The 27,658-nt window shown below is 47.2% G+C and overlaps 1 protein-coding gene across 1 annotated transcript in view; it reads left to right on the forward strand.

The window, feature by feature from the left end:
* Window positions 1-3,514: 3,514 nt before the first annotated feature.
* The window catches only part of LOC133629502 (protein lin-28 homolog B-like), a 44,129-nt gene continuing 19,985 nt past the window's right edge, over window positions 3,515-27,658 (forward strand). The window contains 4 exon segments of the mRNA XM_062020159.1: window positions 3,515-3,541; window positions 3,543-3,564; window positions 3,784-4,088; window positions 25,016-25,200. Coding sequence (XP_061876143.1) covers window positions 3,515-3,541; window positions 3,543-3,564; window positions 3,784-4,088; window positions 25,016-25,200 — 539 coding nt within the window.

Consider the following 27,658-nt stretch of genomic DNA (forward strand, 5'->3'; position numbering starts at 1 on the left):
TTTTCTGTTGTATCCAGTGACAGGACAAGGGGAAATAGACAAAAGCTGGAACACAAAAACTTAAGGAAAAACTTCTTTACTGTAAGGATGAGGGAGCCCTGGCCCAGGCTGCCCAGGGAGGGTGTGGAGGCTCCTTCTCTGAAGGTTTCTCAACCCGCCTGGACACGTTCCTGTGTGACCTGATCTAGATGGGACCCGCTTTGGCAGAGGATTGGACAGGATAATCTCTAAAGGTCCCTTCCAGCCCCTACCATTCTGTGACCAGCACAGGTCACAGCTGTGTGCTTAGCACCCGTGGCCCAGCATGTGTGGCTGGCCAGGACTGGGCCCGGCTGGGACACAGCTCTGGGTGCCCAGGGTGCGGTGCCTGTGTGAGCCGGGCTGCAGGCAGAGCTGTGCCAGGCTGTGCTTGCGCTGGAGCCCACTGGGGAATGGCTGGGCACCAAGTGCCAGGCTCCCCAGAGGTGTGCTGTGTCTGCTCTGCAGCCCTGGGGAGCGGCAGGGCCGGGTTCCCTGACTCTATAAGGACTGTTTGAGGAAGGAGACCAAGTGTGTGGCTGCAAGGTTCTGCTGCTGCCACCGAGTGGGATGTGGGTGAGCTGTCTCAGGTGTCTCCCAGGGTGGCCCCTCCTGGGAGAAGACAGGCTGCACTGTGATGGCTGTCAAAAAAGCAGGTGCTTGTAAAATTCCCCTCTGGTATTTCAGACAGACAGCACTCCTGACACTGCCAAATGCAGCCGCAGGCTCATGCTGCTGAGAGATGGTCAGTGTAGCCAGGAGAGGTCTCCTGAGGATGCTGTAACAGATGCAGCCCCAAAGGCCCGTTTGGCAGAGCATGCCAGTTAATTCTGCCTGTGCTGCAGTCTCTTTCTACAAGAGGAAAAGAGCCTCTCTGGAAGAAGGCTGAAGTCTGCAGTCTGGTCAGGTCAGCATTCTCCTGCCAAATGCAATTGGATGTGTGTGTGTCCCCCAGCAGACTGAGAAGGTACAGAGATTCCCCCTGGGCCAGCTCCAGGGGGAATTCCTTCAGATTTGGAGGGTAAACTTAACATTTCCTCCATCAATAATGGTGTTTTCAAACGTGCAGTCAATGTGTACATTTAGGGTGTCCTTAATGTAGGCACTGAACATCCTGAGATGGTTTTTCCCCCTTTGTGTATGTTTGTCAGCCATATATGCTGAGATATCAAGAGCATAAACTCCCAGCTGATTCTGTATCTCGTGCTTGTGTCTGTTTATACATAGGCAGGTCTTTGGACTCTTCTTCACACCCCTGGGGACACACAGCTAGTGTTTAACTGCACCTAGCTGAAAGCAGCACGTCCATTAGAACACGGTTATATCTGGGGCCAGTATCTCCACTCTGCATGTCTCTTCTTTATGGCCTCGATACAGGTGAAGCCATCCAAGGGTGAATTGAAGCTGCCACAGGGTGAGGAGCAAGGCTGGCGCTGGCAATCGCCTCAGTGTGAGGAGGCTGGTGCTGGTGATTGCCTCAGGATGAGGAGGCTGGTGCTGGTGATCGCCTCAGGATGAGGAGGCTGGTACTGGGATCGCCTCAGGATGAGGAGGCTGGTACTGGAATTGCCTCAGGATGAGGAGGCTGGCGCTGGTGATCGCCTCAGGATGAGGAGGCTGGCGCTGGGATCGCCTCAGGATGAGGAGGCTGGTACTGGGATCGCCTCAGGATGAGGAGGCTGGTGACCTCCTCAGTGTGAGGAGGCTGGCGATCGCCTCAGGATGAGGAGGCTGGCGCTGGAATTGCCTCAGGATGAGGAGGCTGGCGCTGGGATCGCCTCAGTGTGAGGAGGCTGCTGATCACCTCAGTGTGAGGAGAGGCCGGCGCTGGCGATCGCCTCAGTGTGAGGAGAGGCCGGCGCTGGGAACCGCCTCAGTGTGAGGAGGCTGGCGCTGGCGATCGCCTCAGTGTGAGGAGAGGCCGGCGCTGGGATCACCTCGCCTGCTGCCGTGGCCCCGCGGCTGTGCGGCGCTGGGTGCCTCGCTGCGGCGGGATGGATGCCTGGCTGGCTGTCGCCCTCTGCCGGGGCGGCCCGTGCGGCTGTGAGGGGAGCTGGGATGGCGGCCCCGGGTACGGGCTCCCGGCCGCACGCACCGGGTGGGCTTTTGGCGCCGGGGCGGCAAGGGAGCACCTGCCGAGGGACTGGGAAAGAGATTCTCAAATGTAGCTCGGCCTTCATCAAGAAGGACGCAGGAGCCGCTGCTGTTTCACCAGCAGACACCGTGCCTGCTGGTTCTGAGCCTTCCTGACACAGAAAACCTGAGCTGTCAGCTCCCAGCTCCAGAGGGACAGGGAAGTGCTGGAGAGAGGCCGGCACAGGGCCACCAAGATGATCAGGGGACTGGAGCATCTTTCACACGAGGAAAGGCTGCGGGACCTGGGGCTGTTTAGTCTGGAGAAGAGGAGACTGAGGGGAGATCTCATTAATATTGACAAATATCTCAATGTCAGGAGGTTGGGGCAGCACTTTTTTCTGTTGTATCCACTGACAGGACAAGGGATGATGGGATGAAGCTGGAACACAAACAGTTCCATTGAAACATAAGCAAAAACTGTGTCAGTGCTGAGGTGAGGGAGCCCTGGCCCAGGCTGCCCAGGGAGGGTGTGGAGGCTCCTTCTCTGGAGGTTCCCAAACCCACCTGGACACATTCCTGTGTGACCTGATCTAGGTCTAGGGACCTGCTTTGTCAGGGGGTTGGACTGGATGGTCTCTAAAGGTCCCTTCCAGCACCTACCATGCTGTGATTCTGTGGTGCTGTATTTTATAACCAGTTGCCTGTCTGTCTTTGTTTTCAGTGAGATCCATGCAGAAGAGCACTTCGATCCGCAGGGAAAGTTTTCATCTCACGAGTTTGGAGCAGAGGGCCCGTGGGGCAACATGGCCGAAGGTTAATTTTCTTTTTTTCTATTGTTTTACTATGATTTTCACTCGCTCGTTCGTTCTCTCTAACCCCCCCCCCCCCTTTCCCCCCCTCCCCCTTTAACCCAACTATGCATTACCCTTTTTTAGCAGCTCGCACAAGGGGGCTTTCTCCTAACCCATTGTTACCCAGCTAAGAAACTGTTCCGTACCGCCCACACCGATTCACAACTTGAAAAGCTTTCAGGGGGCTATTGTTTGAATTGTTCCTGTTTGATTAAGCACAGTTGCCGTGGTGGGATGAGAGAAAACGGCCGTACACCTGTCCCAACTTTAATCGAAAGTTTATTCCAAGGAGAGATGGAGACACGGTGCAAAATAGTGGTTTCGGCACCGCATGTGCAGTAACTAGTTGTGCAATCTACCCAATTTGGCTTATTCTCTCTCCTGCACCCCTTCCCCGACCGGCCTCTCCCCCCTCCCTCGGGTCCTGCGCCTTGCGAGGAGAGACTAATTGGGCTGAGAGTTTTCTGTTGAGAAATGGGATCGGTCTTAAACCAGCAATATTCAAGTAAAGTATCGCGTTCCGGGCTGTAATGTGGCTGAAAGATGGAGTTAAATGGAAAAATGCACGTATGTACAGCAACGTGGGCTGCCCAGGCACAGAGGGCGGGGGAGAGGCTCCGTGCCGCGGTGCTTCCTCCCTCTAACCTCCGGGCATTTTCATTGCCCTTTTTTATTCACGCATTTTGGGGAGAAGTTGCTTGTTTTAGGGCTTAACGAAAAAAAAATATCTTTCGTCCGTTTGCGTTTGCATTCTTGTTCTGTTCGATTTTTTTTGTTGTCGTTTCCCCCTCGTTCCTTCTGTAGTGACCCCTTCATACAGTGCCAGTTCTGTTACCAGAATTTAACTCTATCCTTTGCATCTTGTCCCCCACCTTCCTTCTTTTTCCACCCCCCCTCTCCCCGCACCACTCCCAACCCCCCATCCCGCCCCCCCCCGCCTTTCCCTCTTCCTCAGCAGGGGCGAGCAAAGGTGGAGACGAGCCCGGGAAGTTGCCGGAGCAGGAGGAAGAGGAGGAATCCCAGGTTTTGCACGGAACCGGCCATTGCAAATGGTTTAATGGGAGAATGGGATTCGGGTATATCTCCATGAGCAACCGAGAGGGAAGCCCCTTGGAGTCTCCAGTTGATGTCTTTGTACACCGAGTAAGACTCATTTTTTTTCCCCTGCCTTCCATCTCAGGCAGCCACATTTGGCTGAGCTCAGTGGGGCTCCGGTTTCACGCGAAGAGAAGTAAGCTTGGGTTTTTTTTTCCTAGGTCTTTAGGTACATCTGTAATTAAAAGCGTTGCCTCGGATAGTGGTTTTGTTGGCGGTGTACGATTGGAGTAAATAAGGTCTTTAGATTGCGCTTAGTCTCTGTGGCTGGAGGTTTGAGCGAAGGACTGGTGGTGTTTCTTCACACGGTCCTGCTTGGTTAGGAATTGCTCCCGTGCTTTTTGTTTGTTTTCAAATGCCACGCTTTTGTTTTTAACAAGGTTTATCTTTTGTCACCAGACTGATTGTGAGCTGATGTGCCTTTCTTTTGGAAAAGGGGAGGGGAAAAAAAAGGTTTTCAATTAAACTGGATTAAGCTTGGAAAAGGATAAATAAATGTCGGGTTTCATCCAGATAACGTTTGAATACGACTCCAAACGTTTTTCTTGCTTTTTAAAAGCTCATCTGAGATTAGTTAGTGAAATGAAGACATAATTACAGAGTTATTCTGCAGTAATTGGGACCTGGGAGCATCCCTGTGGTGATACTCTGAAGCGTGTGTGTGGTTTGCTTGGTTGGTTTTAAAATACTCCTTCCTAGACAAAAAAAACAAACCCCAAACCTGGTAAAGGTGAAGGAACTGGGACCAATTCTGTTGTGCTGCTGGGGAGAGGAGGGCCGTGTGGCCCTCGGGTTTAGCTTTAAGCAGAGCAGCCTGGACGTGGGAGCTGGCATGAACGCCTTCACGCACGGGAGCCCCAGATGCCAGACACGGACAAAATGACAAAGCTGAGGGAGCTATTCCCAAGCTCTGTGGTGTGGTTTGTGAAGCAGGAGCCCTTCTGTTAGTCTGCAGTTGCAACGACGTCTTCTCTGGGATCAGAAGAGCGCTATCAGCTAGAGAGACCATTTTGGGTCTGGCTAGGGCCATGTTAGGAAGGCAGAAAGGCATCTTAACTTTTTACGTGGTTGGCCATTTTCTGTGACGTTGGCAGTGACGGGGCAGGGGGGTGTTCCACGATTATGCAGTGATTCCCTTTCACTGTTCCCTGTGATGGCTTGGCCATATCTGTGGTAATTCTCATCAGGCTTCTTTAAACAATACACCTTTCATTAGGTTAATTAGAAGGTGACCGAAACATGGGAGGAATGCTGCTGCTGTTGCCGTTGCTCCTTGCTGGGGTGCATTTCTGATCCTACTGTCTTACCCTGGCCCTCAGGGCCTGAATATCAGTCTTACCTGCTTGCATTTGGAATTATCCACAAAGCCTAGAATCCGACAGAGAATGTACCAAATTCTTACACTCACTGCTTTGTACTGGCACGGGAGGTGCTCTCTCCCCCTCCCCCATGCCCCTTGCTGCTGAATGAATGCAGTGCTTATCAAAGGAGGAGCACCCTTCCTCCTGGTTTCCCCTCTTTTCTTCCCTCCTTTCTACCTTTTCAGTTGGTGAAACTGCTCTTTACAGCTCTGTGAATTTACTTCAAGGATAAAATGCCTTTTTTTCCATCCGATTTTCTGTCATTCTGTGTCATTCTTTTTGCTTCCCAAATAATAGAAACTTATGAAGAATGGCAGCGTTGTTAATTAAAAAAACAAATGCATTTAGGAACAAAGATATCCTTAGAGCTGTGGAAATAAAATCCAAGTGCATCCAACTGCACAATAGTGCAATGCATTTAAATGTGAATAAGGTGTGCTGTTCCAAACATGGAAAGCAGTAATGGAGAATAATCAACAAGCATGTGGGAAGCATGAAGTTGTGAGCCCTAAAGGAGGGAACAAGAAGGAAATGTGAGACATCTTTGTTTATGCTTTAATCATCTACAGTTTATCAGTGTCTTTGGGTTTCTAAGACCTATCACAGTGTGAAATGCAGTGAAAAAGAGTGTGTGTCATCGCATGGGAACCCTGTGCCTGGGTCATTTGGAGTATTACTGAGAGATGTGTCTTTCTGAGTGAAGATATTACTTATATATGTATATATACGTGTGTGTGTGTGTGTATGCAATGCATGGCTCTTATGACAAAACACATTTGTCACCTTTTCCTTTCTGATGAAATCTAGGATATACATAAAGTAATGTGAAGCTTCTATCAGTCAAAAGCAGTTTGTCTCCGTTTCACGTGCAGCAGCAGCATCTGTTTTGTTTCAGAGTACATTTCAGGTCATTTCTATTGCTGTACACAGTGCTTCCATGTTAGCTGGCTAACTGACCCGTGGTAACAGTAGTAGCCAGCGCACAACAATGCCTTTAAATGAGTGATGTTGCTCAGCAGTGCTGCTTGTACAACAGAGCCCGTTGCCTGAAAGGTGGTTGAGCCCCTCTTCCTGTTAGTTTCATTAATCTGAGAAATTTAGTCACCAGAAAAGGCCTTTTCAAGGCAAAGGTGTTATCTTATGAATGTGTTGGAACAACATATTGCTGTTCAAAAATGCCTTGAACACGCTTCATCGTGGGTTTGTGTGTGCATAGTGTTGCATGAGTTCAGGCCTTCTGCAATCTGTGTAGCTACCAGTATCGTTTTGTACAGTCCAGGCAGAAGAAAGAAGCTTCTCTCTTACACAGTCCAGCTCCTGTCAATGCAAGCTTGAACCCTGCAACAACATCTTTCCTTCCTTTACCTTTTCATGGTGAGGTTGTGCTCAGTTGATGAGATCTGGCTGTGGGTAAAAAACTTACTGGATGTGGAGTCAAAATTCCTGTAATAGTTGAGGAAATTAACTGTTGAGTCTCATTACACCTAGAGTTCTGAGCTTGCAATAGATAATTTTACTCTCTTGTCAGAGTTCCCCCCTTGGTTGTGAGCAGATTACAGTCACAGATGGGTTTTTTCCTCCAGTCAGTCCTTTGCTAATTGTGCATATTGATGTACTTCTGATGGATGATGCTTTTGTTGGGACTTCTCTTCCCCTTCACCCAATGAAAGTTCCCTTCATGAAACAGCCACGCTATGGAGTTTTCAGCTCTGCCTTTCAAGTCCTTCCTTCAGCATTGATCATTTTGATTGATCTGCTCTGAACCACGCTCAGGTTGCTGTTACCCTTCTGGTGATAAGGTGCCTGGAGCTAGATGCATTATGTAAGGTCGGAGCACGTCAGCCACGTGTGTGTGTGTGTGCAGTGTAAATATGGTGCCCTTACAAACATCTACACTCTTGCTCTTTTTCAGCTTTGTCCTGATACACCTTCTAAGCTTGGGTCAAGTGTTTGAGTCAGTGTCGTATCAAAATGACAAGTCCTAAAGCCCGATTTTGCTTTCCAAAGACAAGCCATGCCCAGTGCAGCAACGTGCCTTGTCCACTGGGTTTCTTGTAGATGGGAAACAAAAAGAGGAAGAGTAGCAGTTGGTCCTTTGTAACACTGTTAAATCCAAGGAATGTTCACCTGGGTGAGTTTGTCTCAGTATGGTCATTTGGGCTTTCAGTAAGTCGGCATGGAATGAATAATAGAGTTTGCTTGTCTGTTAGGAGCTGAATTCTGCACATAGCTGCGTGTGAACAGCTCTCCCGAAGTTGTAGGAGGAGATCTGTTTGTCAAAGGGTAAAGCAGACTGGAGAGGTGAGGCGAGTGGAACCCTGTGTGGTGCACATGAGCTTTCCCCAGGTCAGAGAAAAGGATGAGGCTTGTGGATCTGTTTCTGTGCTGAAAAATGGTACTCGCAGCTTTTTTTGGATGCTGGCAGTGAGGCTGAATGCTGTGGCTTCTTTTTACTTGCATGTGCTGGAAACGTGTCTGTTCTCTTTTGCTTGGTGTAAGTCTCAGATGTTAAAGATGGTAACGGAGGGAAGGGTGCTGGAGGTAAACAGATGCAATGAAATAACGCAGTTGTGAGTATCAAGGGTTGTGATTTGCCAGTCTCTTCCTGAGCAGTGTGGTCTCTCAGGATGAGATGGGTTGTTCCATTTAGAAGATGTTTGTTAGGACCTGGCTCTCAAGTCCAGAGCTGTTGCCATGTTAAGGGACTGCGACAGGATTTCTGAACTGGGACCTTAAACCTGATCCTCCTTTGGGATCGTCTTTCATGAGGTGGTGAGAGGAAGGAAGGGAGGAGCAGCACGCAGGGGTTGGTGTGTTTTGTTTTCTCCTTGAAAGGAACATGGTTGGTTTGAAATTTTTCACTTTCATCTGAAAATTCTTAATGTTGCTGCAAGTTACTGCCAATATAAGGTTTGTAGAGATGGAAGAGAGCCTTTTTTCTTTCGTGGAGTCCTCCTGCACTGTGCTGTCCTATAGATGTTGTAATTTTTGCTCCTGTTGTTGTACCTGTAACAAAAGAAGGAGGGAAAATTACTGAGACTATTCAGGTATGATTGTGAACAGAGGAATGAATGGAAAACTAGACATGTAAGCAGCATCTGAAAAGAAACCTTTTCCCTTAATTTGACTGACCATCAAGTGTCTGTTCTTCAAATTCCTGGTATTTTAGCCACAGTTTAACTACTTTATCCTAAGATCGAGTTGGGCATGACATGACACGCTGAATGCTGACTGGCATATATTATTACACATGTGACCTCGTGCTTTTGCAAGGATGCATCCATTCATCTAGCACATCTTTGCCATTTCTGCATTGTTATGAGCCTGTAAAAAGCTTCTTAATTGCCTGGGGAAACTGGAAGTTCTGGGCAAGCAAGTGGGGTCAATATCACATTGCTTCTCATTGTTAAATAGTACATACCAGTGCTTGTTTGAAGTGCAGAAGTCTCCATGTAGAGCGTATTATTGCAGGCTTGTCGTCTTTGACTTCTACTGGGGACCAGGAAAGCTGAGTCCTAATCAAAACAGAAGTAGCTAGTGGCATTTGGAGAGGGAAGCTGAGGAAGGAAGCAAACGGGGAGTAAATGTGTGTCTGCAGTGAGCACGTGTATCAGGGATCTTGTAGAACCTGGGTGAGTGTTGGAAATCCAGAGCTGAGCTTTGGCACTCGCCGGCTGTGCTGGAGCATACAGAGAAAATTGGCTTGAGGTGATGAGGACAGTGGGTTTGTGGTGTGGGGCAGAACAGCCTGGTTTGGGATTGCTCCTTCCTTATTTGTTTATTTTTGCTACTAATTAGGCCCAGTCCTACATTTCAAATCCTAGGCAGATGGTGAAACACTTCACTGAGGGCTTGATGGTTTAAGGTGATTGTCTGAAGAAGCTTGAAATTCAGTACTAGAGTTAACAGAGCCACCACCATCTGTGGAAACACCCTCCAGATTTCATCTGTCTACATCAAAACCCTACGTTGCAGTGCATTTTGATGAATAGATGCATGTGGTATTGAAGTGCATGGAAAGTTCTGTTAAACCTGAATGCTGTTCAGTCAGATTTTGTTGAAGAGGTTGAAATGTTGACAAGCAAAAATCAGACAGAGGCCTGCAGTGGGGTTATTTTGTCTCGAGAGGTTTTCCTCTTTGGCAGAGTAGTAGGTATATACACTTTCCAGGGCATGCTATCCTCTCTTTCTCCAAGGCTGAGGAAGTTGTGCACAGGGGCTGGGATGCTGGAAGGAAGAGGATATTTTGTCTGAGGCACAAACATAAGATATCAAAGCAGATATATGAACCAAAGCTAAAAGGAAGTGAATTGGGGAAAAAATGTTATTGTTGCTCGTCCTGGTTTGCAACTACATTACTGAGGTAGTTAGTAAGTCTATCTGGAGCCATCCAGAGTTTTGATTTAGAGTCTTTACAAAGTATACTCTGGTGTAAATGTTGTTTAATCCATCTTCCTTATGTAACCTGGTAATTCCTGTCACTTTTCTCCACTAATTATCAACAGAAGCAAAATCAGGCCCATCAGTTTCTGCAAAAGTGTATAAAAGTGACCTTAAAGGTGTGATTTAAGAAAGTTCCTGTGAACCTATTAGTGTTTATAAATCCATCAAGGGTGGGTGTGAGGAGGCTGGAGCCAGGCTGTGCTCAGGGATGGCCAGTGATAGGACAAGGGGAAACAGGGACAAGCTGAAACAGAAGAGTTTCCAAAGAAACACAAGGAAGAATTTCTTCCCTGTTGAGGTGAGGGAGCCCTGGCAGGGGCTGCCCAGATGGGCTGTGGAGGCTCCTTCTCTGGAGACATTCCAACCCAGCTGGATGAGTTCCTGTGTGCCCTGCTCTAGGTGGTGCTGCTCTGGCAGGGGGGTTGCACTGGATGAGCTTTCCAGGTCCCTTCCAGCCCTTGAGATTCTGTGGTTCTGTGAACCTAGAAACAGAAGTTAAAGACCATTTATGATGTTTCTTAAACAAACACAGAGGAATACAGACATACCATATATACACTTTTCATTCCCTGTATTTAAGGGTGCTTTTCCCTCCCCTTTTGTTAAATCAGCTGCAAGTTATCGTAACTGGTAGAAAGGTTTTATGTGATACTTAGGGTTTTTTTAAGGGACAGTAACTCAGGACAGGTCTATGCTAGCTTTTGCTTGCTAGATACCACCAGTGAGAACTGCAAATCCTCGAATTGCTTTTACATCAGCAGAGTATCAGTGAACACCTCTGCATGCAAGGTGCAGAAGTGTCTCCTGAGACAGTTCTCGAGAGCGCATTTAGTTGGAGAAATGGATGTGCAGGCTATTCCTCAGCTTATTTGGGGAGTTGTAAAAGGGGAGGTGAGCTCCTTGGGAGATGGCTAGAGGGAATGCCAGACCCTCCCTCCAGAGATGGCTCAGCTGCTCACAGAGCAGCTGTGGAAGCTGCCACAGTCCGCTGCACTAGGGAGAATGGGCACTGACTAAGATGCAAAGCTGTAAGATGCAGCAGGTCAGCAGCTGCTCTGCAAGCAGCTGAGCTGGCTCTGCCGTAGCAGCGTGGTGAACAGGTGGAGGCTGGAACTCCTGCAGTCACCCTTCTCGGTGGGAGTCCTACAGCCGTCTTACTCTCACATTTGGCAGCGCTGCTGCTGCCTCAGTAAGCTTCAGGGGCTTTTATAGCACTCTCCTTGTTGGGCTAGCCTAAGTGCTTGTGAAGCTGCGTGGCAGACCCAGCTGGGGAAATTTGGTATCTGATTTTTGCCACTGTTCACATCAGAGAAGCTCCATGATCCCCACAAGTCAGAGTGGTCTGTGTCTGTGCCATAGAAGGGTGGCCAGGGATGCAAACAGCTGCCAGGGTGAGGTGGAGGTATAGGAGGAAAGTGAGCTGGAAGCTACTGTCACAGAAACATGAATGAAACTGCAGTCCCTTCTGTTGCAAAACAGCAGAATGTTGGTGTTGCCTTCAGCTGGGGATGGAGAGACAATGGAAATGTTAATAAATCAGTTAATAAACTGATTGCTAATAAGCTAAATATGAGCCAGCAATGTGCCCTCGTGGGCAAGAAGCCAATGGCAGCCTGGGAGGCATCAAGAAGAGTGTGGGCAGCAGGTCAAGGGAGGTTCTGCTCCCCCTCTGCTCTGCCCTGCTGAGGCCTCATCTGGAGTCCTGTGTCCAGTTCTGGGCTCCTCAGCTCCAGAGGGACAGGGAAGTGCTGGAGAGAGGCCAGCACAGGGCCACCAAGATGATCAGGGGACCGGAGCATCTTCCTTATGAGGAAAGGCTGCAGGACCTGGGGCTGTTTAGTCTGGAGAAGAGGAGACTGAGGGGAGATCTTATTAACATTTATAAATACCTGAAGGCTGGGTGTCAGGAGGTTGGGACATCCCTTTTTTCTATAGTAGCCAGCAACAGTACAAGGGGTGATGGGATGAAGCTGGAACACAAAAAGTTCCACTTAAACATAAGAACAAACTGTGTCAGTGTTTCCGTGAGGGAGCCCTGGCCCAGGCTGCCCAGGGAGGGTGTGGAGGCTCCTTCCTTGGAGGGCTTCAAGACCCACCTGGACACGTTTCTGTGTGACCTGATCTAGGTGACCCCGCTTCTGCAGGGGGGTTGGACTGGATGATCTCTAAAGGTCCCTTCCAGCCCTACCATTATATGATCTATGATCCGCTGAGGAGCTTATCAGGCATGAGCTGTATATAGATTTGGTATATATGTATATATATTGTCCTTAAATTGTGCTGGAATATCCATTTGGTGGTTTATGCTGCTTTGACTCTCTTCTAAACTAACAGCTGAATTGAAAATGCAAACATGTTACTGATGCAGACTAATCTTGCATCTCCACCTATTCCTAGTTTTAACTGTCTGAGGTCTTTAATCTGTGGAGAATGATGTATCTCTCAGCTCTGTGTCTGTTCTCTCTTTCCTGTGCATTGAAATGTCCCAACTCTGCCACCAACTATCCGCTCCCTTTCTTCAAGTTTCTCCTTCTCACTGTTAGCCTCGGGGGCTCAACTCTCTGGAAGCACAGAGGGTGATTAATCAGTCTAATCAGTGTTACCTTTAAAAACCCACACAACCTGACTGTAGTTTTGTGTAGTCTTGACTTCCTACTTCGTGTTAACACTTGTTTTGTAAGAATGATTCTTACCTCAAAAGTGTCTCACCTGTCTACATAAGAGACAGTTATGCACCTGGTTACTCTGAAGAACGTTCCCGTGTCCATAACAAAATCCCACGTGGTGTATGAGCTGCAGCAGCTTCACAGTGACTAGTGATGGCCACAAGAATGCAAGGAAAGGGTAAGGTTAAAGTGAATATTCACACGATGGGGCATAGCTGGGAGATGCAGCAGCAGTGTGAGCCTATAAAGAAAAAAGCTGTTTATGAATCTGTCCTTAAGATGCATTGAATCAAAGGGGTATGTCTTTTGGGAAAGAGAGATTATATAGGGTTGGCCTCAGAATCATTCACATGTGTTCAGCTGAACAAATGTGGTTAAAGTCTCCTGAGTTTTGTGTGGGTTTCTTGGTTTTGGTTTTTTTCCCATCTCAACCCATGATCACGTTTTGCTCATGAGCAGAATGTTTACCAAGCCTACATGGTCCTCTAGACAAATGTGTCCTGGTTTAGGGCCACCTAGGAACAAAGGACCACCATCAGCCATAAGTACAGAGGGCCTTTGGAATCTCCAAGGACAGGGAGAGCTCACTTGCCACTTACGGCCTCAAGTGAAAACAGACAGGACTGCTCAGCTTGGGGAAGAAAACAAACATTAATTTAATCCGGTGTCCAGTTCTGGGCTCCTCAGCTCAAGAGGGACAGGGAACTGTTGGAGAGAGGCCAGCACAGGGCCACCAAGATGATCAGGGGACTGGAGCATCTTCCTGATGAGGAAAGGCTGCGGGACCTGGGGCTGTTTAGTCTGGAGAAGAGGAGACTGAGGGGGGATCTTATTAACATTTATAAGTATATAAATGGTGGGTGTCAGCAGGTTGGGGCAGCCTTTTTTTCTGTTGTATCCAATGACAGGACAAGGAGTGATGGAAAGAAGCTGAAACACAAAAGGTTCCATTGAAACATGAGGAAAAACTCTTTCAGTGTTTCAGTGAGGGAGGCCTGGCCCAGGCTGCCCAGGGAGGGTGTGGAGGCTCCTTCCTTGGAGGGCTTCAAGACCCACCTGGACATGTTCCTGTGTGACCTGATCTAGGTGGGACCTGCCTTGGCAGGGATGTTACCTGTGTTGTCTACTTACCTGTGTCTTGAAAGAGGCAGTTGTTCACCTGTCCTAACTGTCCTGTGCGAGGTTTCCCCTGGGGGGTGTGTGTGTGTACTCAGAATATACTTCAGCTCACGGCATCCACTCTCCAGCTGTGATTGTGTGGCAGTGCCTGCTGGTTATGTTGCTGCTCAGCCTTCATGCAGTACTCTGTGCAGCCTCATAGCCACAAATCATAGTGTCCTCTGACACTGAAAAGGTGGTGCAGAAGCATTGCCATCCTCCCTGTGCTGTGTAAGGCAGTGGCCAGCTTCTGGAATTAGTGCATTATTTGGTGGATGCAGCCATTAGTAGTGTACTTTGTGAACTTGTCTAATATCAAACAAGCAGGTTGATGAGGTTAAATTTGGCAACATACTGAACAGAAATGCAAGAGCTCTACCACAGAACGTTTTCTTAGACTGTGCCTTTCTAATCAGAGAGGCATTGACTGCATTATCCAACATTGCTGGAACTCAGCCTTACTGAGGTATCAATACCTTGTTGTCCTTTGGTTGATGAAATCCTTACCTGCTCATGCATTTATGCCTTTCATCCTACATGTGTTTTGTAAGAGACAACGAGACTTTCCGTCGTTATCTGTAGCAGTTTTGAGTCCTCACCTGAAGGTGGAGATCATTTTTTTTGACTGAGTGAGCAAAATCTGACTCATCTAAAGGAGTAAGCGTGTTCTCCAGCTATCCAAGCCTGGTGGGAAGAGAGCACAGCATCTGCTCTGTGTTCACACCACTGGTATGTGTATCCTCTCTACTTCTACGTTGTAATGTTTTCAGGGATCTGACTAAGGTGGAACACAGGGAGCCCTGCAGGTGGGACTCCCACTCGTGTTGATGTCAGCCTGCTTGCTGCTCCTGTATTTTTGGGAAGTGGTGTGGTATTTTGGTGTTGCAGAAGACAGTAGTAACAAATCTGCCCTGAAGGGTTCACTGTGTTCCTACTCAAGGTTTTCAAGTTACTTCATGTGCCAATGTCATCTACCATCTTCCAAAACCACATTTACCAAAAGCTGAGCCATTCCCACGCATGGTTTCTCAGTTTTCCCTGGTAGCTTTACTTCCTTGCATCTCCAGCTTCGTTATCTCCACCCCTATATGTTCCATAGCTATAACTGAAAGTCAGAGACTACACAAATGAGTGGTTGACCCACACCCAAGGGAATCTACTGGTAATCACTAGAGCTCATTTGGCCAGAGCCTGAGCAATTGTTCAGGAGCCTTCATTCTCCTGTGCCCCTTTCCCTGATTTTGCTCCCTTCCTCTCCCAATGGGATACTCCTGTGGAAGCTGCTGGTGCAAGAACTGCTGGGCAAATACATCCAGTGTAGGCACTGCCTGTGTTTCCAAAAACCTTTGTGGTTAAATACTGCAACGTGCCTGTTCCCCCTGTAGCATATGTAAGAGGTGTCTAGAGAACTTAAGCTACTGGCAAGTAGTTTTGTCTCCCAGTAAGAGCTTTCTAGCTAACCTTTTATTATACTTGGTAATGGGCACCTTGTGTGGCCCCATGTTTAATTTGGCTTCTCTTTGTCTATTTGATCAAGCTAGGTTATGGAGTTGGCTTTAAATTACATTTGCCTTCACACATGTATATAAACAATGATAAGGGAAAACTGAGTTTGTACAGCCAAGGAGGGACAAACCTAGAAAAGAACTGAAGTTGCACATGCAGCTGCAAGCCTAACCCTTTTTTATTCCTCTCACTTTCATTTGTGCTTACTTGGCTTTATGCTCACCTGCTACCCCCCAACATACTGTGTTGTGTTCTCAGCTACTAATGGCTGCGTCTTACATGGTAGCCTGGGAATAAACGTTGGTGTGAATGTCACTGAAAGGAGTCTGTGAGTAGCATACACAGAATTTATTGTTCCCCAAAACTCAGCTGTATTTCTTGCACCATAGTTATTATGTGATGTACCTCTGATTTTAGCCTCTGGAACTTTCTCTTTGAACAGTCCAATAAAAATGGAGCCTGGAGTTTGTTTACTTCTGACATAAAAAGCAAACAGCTGAGGGAGCAGGCAACTTTTATTGGACCTGTAAAGGAGTAATATAGATGGCAGAGATTTCAGGCTGTATTTTGTCATGGGTTTCAGGGGTTCTGGGGGTACTGAGCTGTTGGTGCAGGGAGGGTTGGTGGTTTTCACTGATTGATTGATGTTGGGCAGTCTTTGAGACCACACTGTTGCATTTGTGCAGGAAAGAGACTGAGTGAAGACATGGTCTTGCAATACCTCGGTATGGAAAGGGTATTTAGAAGAGGAGATACTCAATTTTTGTGCTGCCTTTGTCAGTCTGGATCTGTACCCTGACAGGCAGTGGAAGCCTGTGTGTGCTACCAGTGTCCTGTGAAACAATGTGCTGAATGAAGGATGGTGGAGAGTCTACAGCTCAAATAGTTGTCTTGAAAGGATGCTACTAAGTGATGCAGCTTTTAAACCATGGAGCGTTTCGAAGCATTCCTCCTGTGGAATGTTTGCCTTGTAACTGCATCAGAACTAGTCACCTGCCTGCATTTCGTAATGAGATGTCTGGCATGTCTGAGGTGAAACCAAGCCACAAAAGCAAACACATTCAGAATTAACAGGCTGATACTTCTGCGTCTGCTCTACCCCAGGAGCGTTGGTGGGAGCTGTGTCAGCAGATGGTAAGGGGAAGGACTTGTCCCGAAGGAACCCCTCTGTGTCCTTCTGTGCAGCTGGCCTTGACCTTCTTTCATGAGGTTTTGGAAAACATTCTTTGGCAGAGCGTGCTAAAATTGGGGCATAAAAGTGACAGATTCAGTATCCGGGTCTTAAATAATACTTAAGTAGTCTTTTGTTGTGTGAGCTGAGCAAAAGCCAACATTGCTGTCCTTGGGTTAATGCAGCTGGATATGTGTCATTCCAGTTTCATAATTGCTTCCTCAATAAACAGAATCGGAACTATAGTAATAAGATGCTATTTTAAAAGTACACTTTTTCAAGCATTTCTGAGTACTTCCCCAATACCTGAGCCAATGGGTTTAATTCTTTGTGAAAATCCCTTGTCCTCCTCTGTAAAAATCCTTTTAATCAGCCTCTTGTTTACTTTAGAAGGCTTTTGCCCTGTTTTCTCATTTGTACTGCTGTAAATTCAGAGGTGTTTCACTGAAACATGGGATGTGTCCTTCCTAACAGAATACAGCTTATGCTTTGATAATAGAAGTGGCTGCAGACCAGCATTTCTGTCAGCTTTTGGGATGCAGCTGTTTAGAGAACTGTTAAATACGGTTACAAATCAGATGTTCTCCCAACTAATAATTTAAAGTTGCTGCTAAGTTCAAGTCACTTTTTGAATCAACACCATCTCCATCTACTGCTGTGTGTTTCTAAAGAATAATTTCTTGTGAGGTCACCCACTGGTTCCCTGTTATGCCTGAACCATGTGAGACACGTTAGTAGTGCCTCTGCTCTCTGGTGCTGTGACTGCCATATATGTAGGTGATCTGCCACTCCCGTCCCTCCAAAAACAGTGATAAAGGTTTGAAATAGAAAATCTTAGACTCATAGAGTTGTTTTAGTTGGAAAATACTTTTGAGATCGTGGAGTCCAAGCCTTGCCTTCACCCTGCCACAGCCACCACTAACCCCTGGCCCTCAGCCCCACGGCTTTGGGATCCCTCCAGGGCTGGGCACTGCCCCAGCTCCCTGGGCAGCCTGGCACAGGGGCTGACAGCCCTCTCAGGGAAACAGTTCTGCCTCAGCTCCAACCTCAACATTCCATGGGGCAACTTGAAGCCATGTCATGTCATTGATTACTTGTTCAGGTAGTTGCAGAGAATGATCATGTCTCCCCTCAGCCTCCTCTTCTCCAGGCTGAACATCCCCAGCTCCCTCAGCCCCTCCCCATCAGACTCGTGCTGGAGACCCATAACCAGCTTTGTTGCCCATCTCTGGATCCTCTCCAGCATCTCAATGTCCTTCTTGCAGTGAGGAGCCCAGAACTGGACACAATATTCGAGGTGAGACCTCACCAGCACCGAGTACAGGGCAACAATCACCTCCTTGGTCCTGCTGGTCACACTTGGGCACGCTGCTGGCTGTCAACCAAAATAACGTTGTGTTCATTCTTCCTCTAAGACAAAACTGTTCTTTTATTCATAGGTCTAAATATCTAAGCCACCTTTCTAATTCTGGTAGAATTGTATGTAATTAAGGTGCAGATGACGACGTAAGTCGGCAGAACTGATGGGATATTAGGTTAGCTAGTTTAATAATCAGATTTAAATAATCAGAACCTTAGTAAATGTACCATCTGCTGTGCAAGAGTAGCTAAGAGGATTAACCATGATAAAAACCCATGGAAAGACTAGAAAACTTGAATTGTTAGTCAGGGATTGTTAGTACAGGATAAGTCTTGCTGTTTAACGTTTTTATGGTAAGGTATAGCAGACACCTTTATGGTGTTTTGGTCTTACAATGTGGGCAATGTTGTGAAAATAGCTACAACTCAAAAAAACCCCTCATCCTAAATGAAACTGTCAGCCTCTTTAACTCTTCTTTATGAGCAATGACACTGGAATCCCATCGGTTTTGTCAGATACCCTTGTCTTGCTGTTTGTGTGCACGGCGACTTTGGTTTTGGTAAACAAATATTTTAACCACATTTCCGTGTTTCACTTGTGTATTGGCATTTTAAATCAATTGAATTACAAAATAAACACTAAATGTAAGCTCTGACTTCCCAACAATCTGTCGGCGTTGGCGTGCTGCCTGTTGATAAACCATACCTTGGTGTGTCCTTTGTGCCTAGTCTCTTTTTAACTGTGTGTAGTCTCTTAGGATGGTAGGAGGTGGTGAGAGAGGTGGATGGGAAACCTTTATACAGCTAAAACATCTCCTGGCCTAGGGAATTGTCATTCCTGTGCTTGGGGGATGTGTAGAGGGGCACAGAGACCGAGCTTATCGGCGTTGTAGAGTACATGTGGGAAACGGAGGTGCTGCAGTTGCTACTGAAAATGTGGTTAGCGACGCCAGAGAGGTGTAGTAAATCTGGAGGAAGCTGTGGTTTAGTTGTAGTAACTCTGCCATTGAGTCTGTGCTTTACACCAGAGGACATTTCAGTACTTGAAAAACACAGGAAACTGTGTGGGTTGTACATTGTGCTTTTGCACTTCCACCTGTGTGCATGGGACAATCTACACTGGATCAGTTCCATGCTAGATCCCGTGTGCTCACTGTGCTTTTTAGAACGAGTCAGTCGTAGCCTTGTGTTCTGTCTTCACCATTAAACTCACAGAGAGACTCCAGCAGGAGACAGCTCAGCCATCTCTGAAACCATGCAGGTTTCAGCATGTTTGTCTCTCTTGTGGGAGTAACCAGAGACCTTGACTTGGTGGCACTGATGGATTTTATGGTGGGCCACCCTTCCTATCTTCCACCCCGAAAACTGCCTTACAGCAGCTGAGTATTTGGAACAGAACAGGAGGTGGTTTCAGTTGCATGAAGCGATGGGCTTGCCCAAGAGAGGAGTGGCTCAGTGGGAAGGGAAGGGAAGGGAAGGGAAGGGAAGGGAAGGGAAGGGAAGGGAAGGGAAGGGAAGGGAAGGGAAGGGAAGGGAAGGGAAGGGCCTTTGTCCTGGGGAGATCTGCAGGGCTCCAAATGCAGTGTGGGCAGCTGATAGCCAGGGAACACTTGTGAGGAGGGAGCTTGGTGTTTGGCAAGAGAAGATGCTTTTAAATGCATCAACTTCAGAGAGCATCATCATCTGGCTGGGATTCACAGTGGGGTTTCAGGTCACCGAGGCAATGTAAGTGGTAAATTGGCCCAGGACAGCTTTACCTGTCATGACTACAGACTTGTGTGACTTCTTTTGGGGTGTGTTGGTGGGTTTTTTGACTCTGCATAGGACTGATTCAGGGAGCAGCAGTGTAGCAGAAAACATGACACTACCAAGTGAGGTAAACAGTTTTCTTCCCGAGTCAATGTGAGAGTGAGGTAGAGCAGGAGGAACCATGCCTTTGAATTCACTGGACCGAATCCTGAAACTCTTTCTTGTGCCTACCATGACATGAGGAAATACTTAAAATAAGAAATGGGAGAAGAGGCCAGCTTGATTTTCATGCCTGGCATTAAAGCACAGGAGAAGGAAAACTGAGTAGAGAAAATTCCATATATGCAGAGAATGGAATAATAATGTTATGAGAGAGGAGTACTAGTAGGAATAGTAACGTTATAGGTAGTCTCTGCAGCAGGCTGGATCTATATTTAAGCACAAATTATATGATTAATAACATGATATTTTGGTGGCTTCTACAGAGGGATTGGTCTAGATGATCTCTAAAGATCCCTCCCAACCCCTACCATTCTATGATTCTACGACAGCACAAGTCCTTGCAGCATCTCTTGTGTGGTGTAACTGGTACCATTTTGTAGTGCTTGCCCCTGTGTGTGCAGCGTACAACACATTCTGGTTTTGACCTAATGCAGGAAAAGGCACTAGATATAGATCCAGTTCAAGGGATTTTGCTCTGTGTCCTCTTGCTCTCTGCTCTTGATGTATTCAAAGGTTGATGACTCTTGACAGAGCTGTACAAGGGTGTTTTGGAGACAGTTTATTAGGATTGTTGGTGTGCTTGGGCTTCAGGATATGCTTTCCTTCATGTCTGGATTTAATTGTAGGTAATTCTGGAGGAAAAAACTGTTTTCTTACCTTGGGAAATGCAGCATTCTTGTGGCATCTGGCCATTGTACCCAGCAATCAATCAGTCACTAGAGAAAGAAGGGGCAGAAATGAGAGATGCAGAAAATAAGTGATCTAAGCAAAATGCCACTGAATAGCTTCTTTCCTCCTCTAAAGGACTGGATGGCTGTGACAGCAGTTGTTCACAGCCCTGACTGGAAATAGCAAGACTGTTGTGAGGAGGCACTTATGGGCAGCCTGTTGTCTGCTCCCCACACGTTAGTGATAGCAGTGTACTCTCATCAGGAGCTGTAATAAGCCTGAACTCCAAACTTCCATTCTTTCCTAGCGCTTGGTGGGAGTTGTGAGCGCTCTTACAAGGTGCCTTTCTTTGGGGCCACCTTGTCCACTCAGTTTCTATTTGTTGTGGTTTGATTTCTGTTTTCTCTTAGCAAACGCTTTCCAAGAACTTGGGATGGTGGGGTTTTTTTTCCCCACTTAGGTTGTGTTACTGGTGATACTCTCACAAAACAGCGTTGAACCAAGGTGTTGCTCACACCAGAGGTGCCTGAGGCTTTACCTTACGGGCTTCAAATAGCGAGAAGTAATGGGATACTGGAAGTGGCCCTGTCAAGTGAAAAAGGGAAAAAGCTCAAGCCTGAAATCACTGTATTGACTGCTGGTAAAAATAACAGCAAAGCCTCTGACAGCTGAAAGAGAGCGAAAGGAGGAAAAGCACGTTGCCTTCAGGTTTTTCCCTTTGTTCATTGGCGCCGTGCCCACACACCCCATTCAGGGCTCTAGAAATGGTTCACTGACTTGAAACTCTGGCTGCTTTTAATTGTCTGGGGTTTATTTGTTTAAGTAATGTGAGGAAAATACCGAGCTAGGTCTCTCAACATTGAATTGTCAACTCTACAGACATTTTTTGTCGCGGCGCTGCAGACAAGTTAAGGAGGATTCGGGTTTTACATTTGTTTTGCTGGATTCCAAATGCTGCTTTTCCACTGTGGCTTTGAATTGTTGTTGCAACCTCAGAGAATCTATTGAGCTGGCTAACAGCATTTACACAAGAAGTCAGCACCAAATCCGTCTGTAACGCTGGAAAGCTGTTGGTGTGTATTCAAGGAGGGTGCTGTGCGAGTCATTTGGAATGGGGTATTTGCAGCATTTTGTGGTGTTAGAAGTGCTGGGGGAAAAAACATACAAAAAAAGTACCCTGGCATAACAGAATTTGTGAAAGCAAAACTGTTCCATTCCTTTGGCTTTTAAAAATACTAAAAATCACCCGTGTAAAGATAATGTTTTGTTTGTAAACAAAGCTCCTGTTGTCAGAGGTAAAATGGGAAGAAGAAAAACATTTTTGAGCACTAATAATGCCCTGTACAACTCCCTGCACCAGCACAGGCTGGGGGTGACCTGCTGGAGAGCAGCTCTGCAGAGAGAGACCTGGGAGCCCAGATTGATAATAAACTGACCGTGAGCCAGCAACGTGCCCTCGTGGGGGAGAAGCCAATGGCAGCCTGGGATGCATCAAGAAGAGTGTGGGCAGCAGGTCGAGGGAGGTTCTTATCCCCCTCTGCTCTGCCCTGCTGAGGCCTCATCTGGAGTCCTGTGTCCAGTTCTGGGCTCCTCAGCTCCAGAGGGACAGGGAAGTGCTGGAGAGAGGCCAGCACAGGGCCACCAAGATGATCAGGGGACTGGAGCATCTTTCATATGAGGAGAGGCTGCAGGACCTGGGGCTGTTTAGTCTGGAGAAGAGGAGACTGAGGGGGGATCTCATTAACATTTATAAATATCTAAAGGGTGGGTGTCAGGAGGTTGGGACATCCCTTTTTTCTATAGTATCTAGCAACAGGACAAGGGGTGATGGGATGAAGCTGGAACACAAAAAGTTCCACTTAAACATAAGAACAAACTGTGTCAGTGTTTCAGTGAGGGAGCCCTGGCCCAGGCTGCCCAGGGAGGGTGTGGAGGCTCCTTCCTTGGAGGGCTTCAAGACCCACCTGGACACGTTCTTGTGTGACCTGATCTAGGTGACCCTGCTTCTGCAGGGGAGTTGGACTGGATGATGTCTAAAGGTCCCTTCCAACCTCTACCATTCTGTGATTCTATGGTTGAGATTGCATTTTAAACACTTTCCCTTGAAGCAAAGTAGAAGACATCATGTTTTGTGCCTGTCAAGTGTCAGCCTTTTGTTTTATAAGAGTGAAACTCAGAGAGACTGCAAAGTCTTGCTGAGGCTTAACTGTGTCTTTATTAAGGTGTAATTACGCAAAAAGACAAAAGCACATATGCCATGACTGGTGTTACTGAGAAAGAAAGGTTTGTCTGCTTGAGGTTCCCCTTGTGATTAGCACCCATCTGACTTGTCACCATTGTGGAACATTTAATGTACCTTTGAGTTTGGGACAAAGTACTTGTTCAGTAATTTCGTTTTAACAAGGTTTTCTCTGCTGAAGGACTGAAGAGGTATGGGTGGACCTAGAGATGGACCCACAGGACAGGCAGGATCTGCATTTTCAGTGGAGGAGTGGGGATGTGTTCTTTGGGCGTATTCCCAGCTGGGATGACAAAGATCCTCTTATTGCCACACAGACATTGCAAAGTGGAGGGCTTGCTTGAAGTAATCCTGCTTGCCTGGGTACTTGGTCTCATTGCTCTGTGAAGAATTACCATCCTTCAGTTGTATTAGGGACAAATTTTGCACATTTCCTTTTTCATACGTGATATTTTCACGTAGAAAACCAGCCAGGCTCATGATTGATGGAATAGACACCACACACTTCTGCTTTCATGGTTGTGTCCTCCCACGGACTCTCCCTTGCCTTTTAAATACCACTCAAAGAGAAGTCAGCTGTTTGTCTCATGCTTCACACTGTTGTGTTTGTTAGAAGAGCCACGTCCTAACCAGTGGACAAAACAGCCCTGGTCCTAACCAACAGAGCTGTGTTCTTGCTTGCTTTTTGGCTCAGTCAGAGCAGCATTGGTGGTGGTTGATGTGTTATGAATAGTGGCTGCTGGAGCAGTGAGAAGTCACCTGGTCTGGTACTCGGGGCTTTTGGAAGCAAAGGTGAACATGGTTTCATTAGAATGAATATTCCTGGTGGTTTTATCATTTTGAAGTCAGTCTTTGTGCTGTGGGAAGTGGACTTGGCAGTGTTGTCCATCTTCAGAAAGCCACGGGGGAGTTAAATGGCAGAGGTCCGCGGAGGTAACTCTGCTGTGGAAGTGGGGTCTGGAATCCTGCTTTCCCATTCCAGTTGAGAAACCTGACTCACAGAAAGTCTGGGTTGGAAGGGGCTTTTTGAGATTGCCTGCTCCAGCCTTTTACTGAAAGCAAGGAAGGGCCTTTAGGTTATTCAGTGCCCTGCCAAGCTGAATCTGAGCTATTTCCAGCAAAGGGAGCCACGCTCCTTCTCTGGGTTTAATTCCTCTCATAGTGAGCAACGTCTCCTCGTGTCTGGATAGAGTTTCCCCTGAATCAGCTCAAGCCTGTTGCCTCCTGGCCTGTTCTCTGTGCATCCTTGCGAAGAGACCAGCTCCCTCTTTGTGTGTGAGCTATGAATGCTGTAGCTGTTAGTTCTTGTGCTCCACTGAAACAACGTGAAACACTCACAACATGATTGCAGGGTGCGCATGTCAGGGATTGCCCTCTGGTTTGGATACAATCCCCGGTCGCATTTGTTGGGTGGTAGATGTTACTTAGAGCCAGGAGTGGGATGGCACATCCAGATAAGATTCCCTTGTTGAATGCTGGAAAATGGAGTGAGAGTTGGCCAGGACACATTTTTCTCTTTGCCACGGAGAGTTGTCGAGCAAAGAGAGAAAACATTTCACAGCTGTCCTGCACAAACTGCAAGTGTCTGGCAGTTGACACCCAAACCTAGCTCGTTTAACTCGGCGAGCCTTTTATGTGAGAGCTTGATTCGTCAGGTTTATGCTGGGATGCAGACTTGCTGCTGTATGTAATTTGTGAGGAACTGAGGCATCAGAATCAGTGGTGAGCTGCTGTGAACTTCAGCTTGCCCGAGGCTTTGCTGCTACGGTGTAATATCAGAAGAGTTACCAGTGTGTTTCACTTTCTCTGATGATAACAGTTTCCTTTTCTGTGGTTGAAAATGCAAATTCATAACTAAATCATGCTGACTTGGTAATTTTTGGAGGGTTCTGAACTAGCAGCTCACTAGGGATCTTTGACTTGCCCGTTCTGGTGGGCTTTGTTCTGAGTGCCTTCCTTCTGCTGCTCGTACTCACTGCATCCCTTATTCATTGGTAGAGCAGCACAGCCGTGTCCCAAATACAAGGAATACAAGCTGTGATCATTCTGATCATAAAGGAATGAGCTCTGACATGAACGTTTGCTCTCTTACCATACTGTTAGAAGCTCAGATCCTGGTGGCTGTCAGATGTGGGGGTTTCAGAACCTGGCATATTCTCTGCTCCTGACATCTACAGCCTTCACCACAGGACAGGAAAGTGGTGTTTCATTTTTGCTGAGACCGAAAATGGGTTCCTGCTACTTGTTTAGTGTTGAAGAGTGTTTTCAAGGCTGTAATTTGTAGTGTCACCCGCTCTAGTTCACACAGAGGAAGCTGTTACTCAGCCTGTGTGTGTTCTAGGAGCGCAGGCAGGGATAATTTGTCCTGTTGTTTATGAATGTAAATACTGTTTTAAGGCAATGGTAACCGAGAGTGTTTTTCCTATTCACAGAGCAAGCTTTACATGGAAGGATTTAGAAGCCTAAAAAAAGGAGAACCAGTGGAATTTACTTTTAAGAAATCTTCCAACGGCCTTGAATCAATACGGGTAACAGGCCCTGGAGGGAGCCCCTGCTTAGGATGTGAAAGACAACCCAAAGGGAAGACAGTACAAAAAAGAAAACCAAAGGGAGATAGGTAATTATGTTACTTTGCTATTCCTCCTTCCCCCCACCACCCCTTTTCCCTTTTTTTTTCTTTGCAAGTGTTTATTGAAAGTCTGTTTTGATCATGTATCCATTTGTGAAGACAAACCCTCCTGCGTACGGGCTCTTACGTGGAACTCGGGCGTTCGGTTAAACCCCTGAAGCTGTTGTCTACGGGACTACATAAATCATCCCCTCCACTGGTTTTACTACAGAAGCTTTTATTGAATTAGAGGCAGCCTGCAAAGGAATGTAAAACTGATTTGCAAATATTGCTGTTAGAAGAGTGGTCAGGCTGAAAACAGGTGAAGTAACGTCCTGCTTAGGTGGGAGCTGTGCGTGCTAGAGGCTCGTGTGTGCAGGGGGCTTTTAAACTGTGCATCCGTGGTTTTAGACAGAGGAAAGGGTAAGTGGTGCACTCAGGGTTGAGATGTGTGTAATTGATTAATTATGTTTTGATGCCTGATGGGCTGAGGAATGGTAATAATCTTTTACACCTTTCAGGTTAGTCCTGAGAGCTGGGCTTTGTGTACCAATGCAGCAGTCCGGCTTGCACCGCCTGCTCTCTGCCTCTCATGGCTTGAAGAAGTTCTGTGATCCTCTGAAATAGTTTTTTCTTATGTTTAAATGGAACTTTTTGTGTTCCAGCCTCATCCCATCACCCCTTGTCCTATTGCTAGCTACTGTAGAAAAAAGGGATGTCCCAACCTCCTGACACCCACCCTTTAGATATTTATAAATGTTAATGAGATCCCCCCTCAGTCTTCTCTTCTCCAGACTGAACAGCCTCAGGTCCCGCAGCCTTTCCTCATATGAAAGATGTTCTGTACCCTTGATCATCTTGGTGGCCCTGTGCTGGCCTCTCTCCAGCACTTCCCTGTCCCTCTGGAGCTGAGGAGCCCAGAACTGGACACAGGACTCCAGATGAGGCCTCAGTAGATATGGCAGAGTAGAGGAGGAGCAGAACCTCCCTTGACCTGCTGCCCACACTCTTCTTGATGCATCCCAGGCTGCCATTGGCTTCTTGCCCACGAGGGCACGTTGCTGGTTCATGCTTAAGAGCCTCCTACAGCTCCAGCTGAGCCGATGTGGGTAAGGAGATGTGAATAAGGGGAGTGGAATGAGCTGGAAAGGAGAGCCCTGAACTGTTACCAGAATGAGAGAAGCTCATAGAAACCGTTCTTAACAGATGGATGGGACCAAGGCAGATGGGGAAAGTCCTGCCACCCAAGAGCTGGGAAGCAAGGCTGGGCTGGTGGTAACACGTAACTGCAACACAGCGGACACGTCCACTCCTGCACTTGGCCAGCCCCAGGGACCTACTTCAGACAGGTCCTGAACAGCACCAGGGCAAAACAGGGGACAGACCAAGGGAGAGTGCCCAGCTGAGCAGAGGAACAAAGCACAAGTTTGGGCACTCACAGCCTTTGGCACAGAACGGGGTCAGTATGTCACTGTCAAAGGGCCGAACTTTCCAGCTGCTCTCCAAGACAGGTTGTGTTCCCAGCTCTGCTGTTTTCTAAAGAGGAAGCTGGCACAGAAGTACTGCAGAAGTTGCATGGCTTCTACAGTGATTTCCTCAAAGGAACTTACTCAGGGCTGGGATTTCAGAAGGTAAAGCATGAATACCTCCTCCTCCCTCCTGACTCATTTCACCTGGTTTGAGATGCTAAGAATTCTTCTACTTCTGGATTTCATTCCTGCTTTTCCCATTTTCCAAGCACAGGGCATTTTTGTGGCTGTTTGCTTTTTCCTTGCTTCACAGTGATTCTGGTGGATGTTTCATTCCTCCTTCCAGGGGCTTATGGACTGCAGAGACCGCTGTAGCTGTGTTCCCTTCCATGCAAACTGCCATGTGAAATGAGGTCCCTCTGGCCTACTAACCCCTTTCCAGCAGCACTGTGCATTTAAGGAGAGACTGTAAGAAATAGGGAGGTATAGCTCAGGCATTACTTCAGTATCAACACTTGAGCCACAAAAGACAATTCAGGGATGTGTTAAGTATCTGAGCTGCAGGATGCAGCTTCCTCTCGGATCCTCAACCGACACTGGAGATGATTTGTGCAGAACTGATGCTGTGAGTAATCTGCACACTTAGACAATAGGCTAGAAAGGGGGAGAAATACAAGTCTGAGATGTGCTTTCTTGCATGATGTTATTGGCCACAATAAGCCACAAACCTAGTGGGAACTGCTTGTAATAGGAGCAGCAAAATGTTGCTAGATTTAAGGGCAAAGGGGGAAAAAAGGCAAAAGCCAAGAAGCCTGAGAGCTTTGTGCTGCTCCAGTACTCGTGATATCTTTGCTGGAATACAGTCAGTTAGGGACACATATTTGCTCTGTTTTTCAGGCTGACAACTTTTTGGGAAGTTTATCAACAGCTCAGTTTTTTCCAAGAGTGGGACAAAACCAGAGGGCTCAAAAGAGGGGTTAAAAATAGGTAGCTCTTAA

The sequence above is a fragment of the Colius striatus genome, unplaced genomic scaffold, assembly GCF_028858725.1.
Source record: "Colius striatus isolate bColStr4 unplaced genomic scaffold, bColStr4.1.hap1 scaffold_48, whole genome shotgun sequence".
In the NCBI taxonomy this organism is placed as follows: domain Eukaryota; kingdom Metazoa; phylum Chordata; class Aves; order Coliiformes; family Coliidae; genus Colius; species Colius striatus.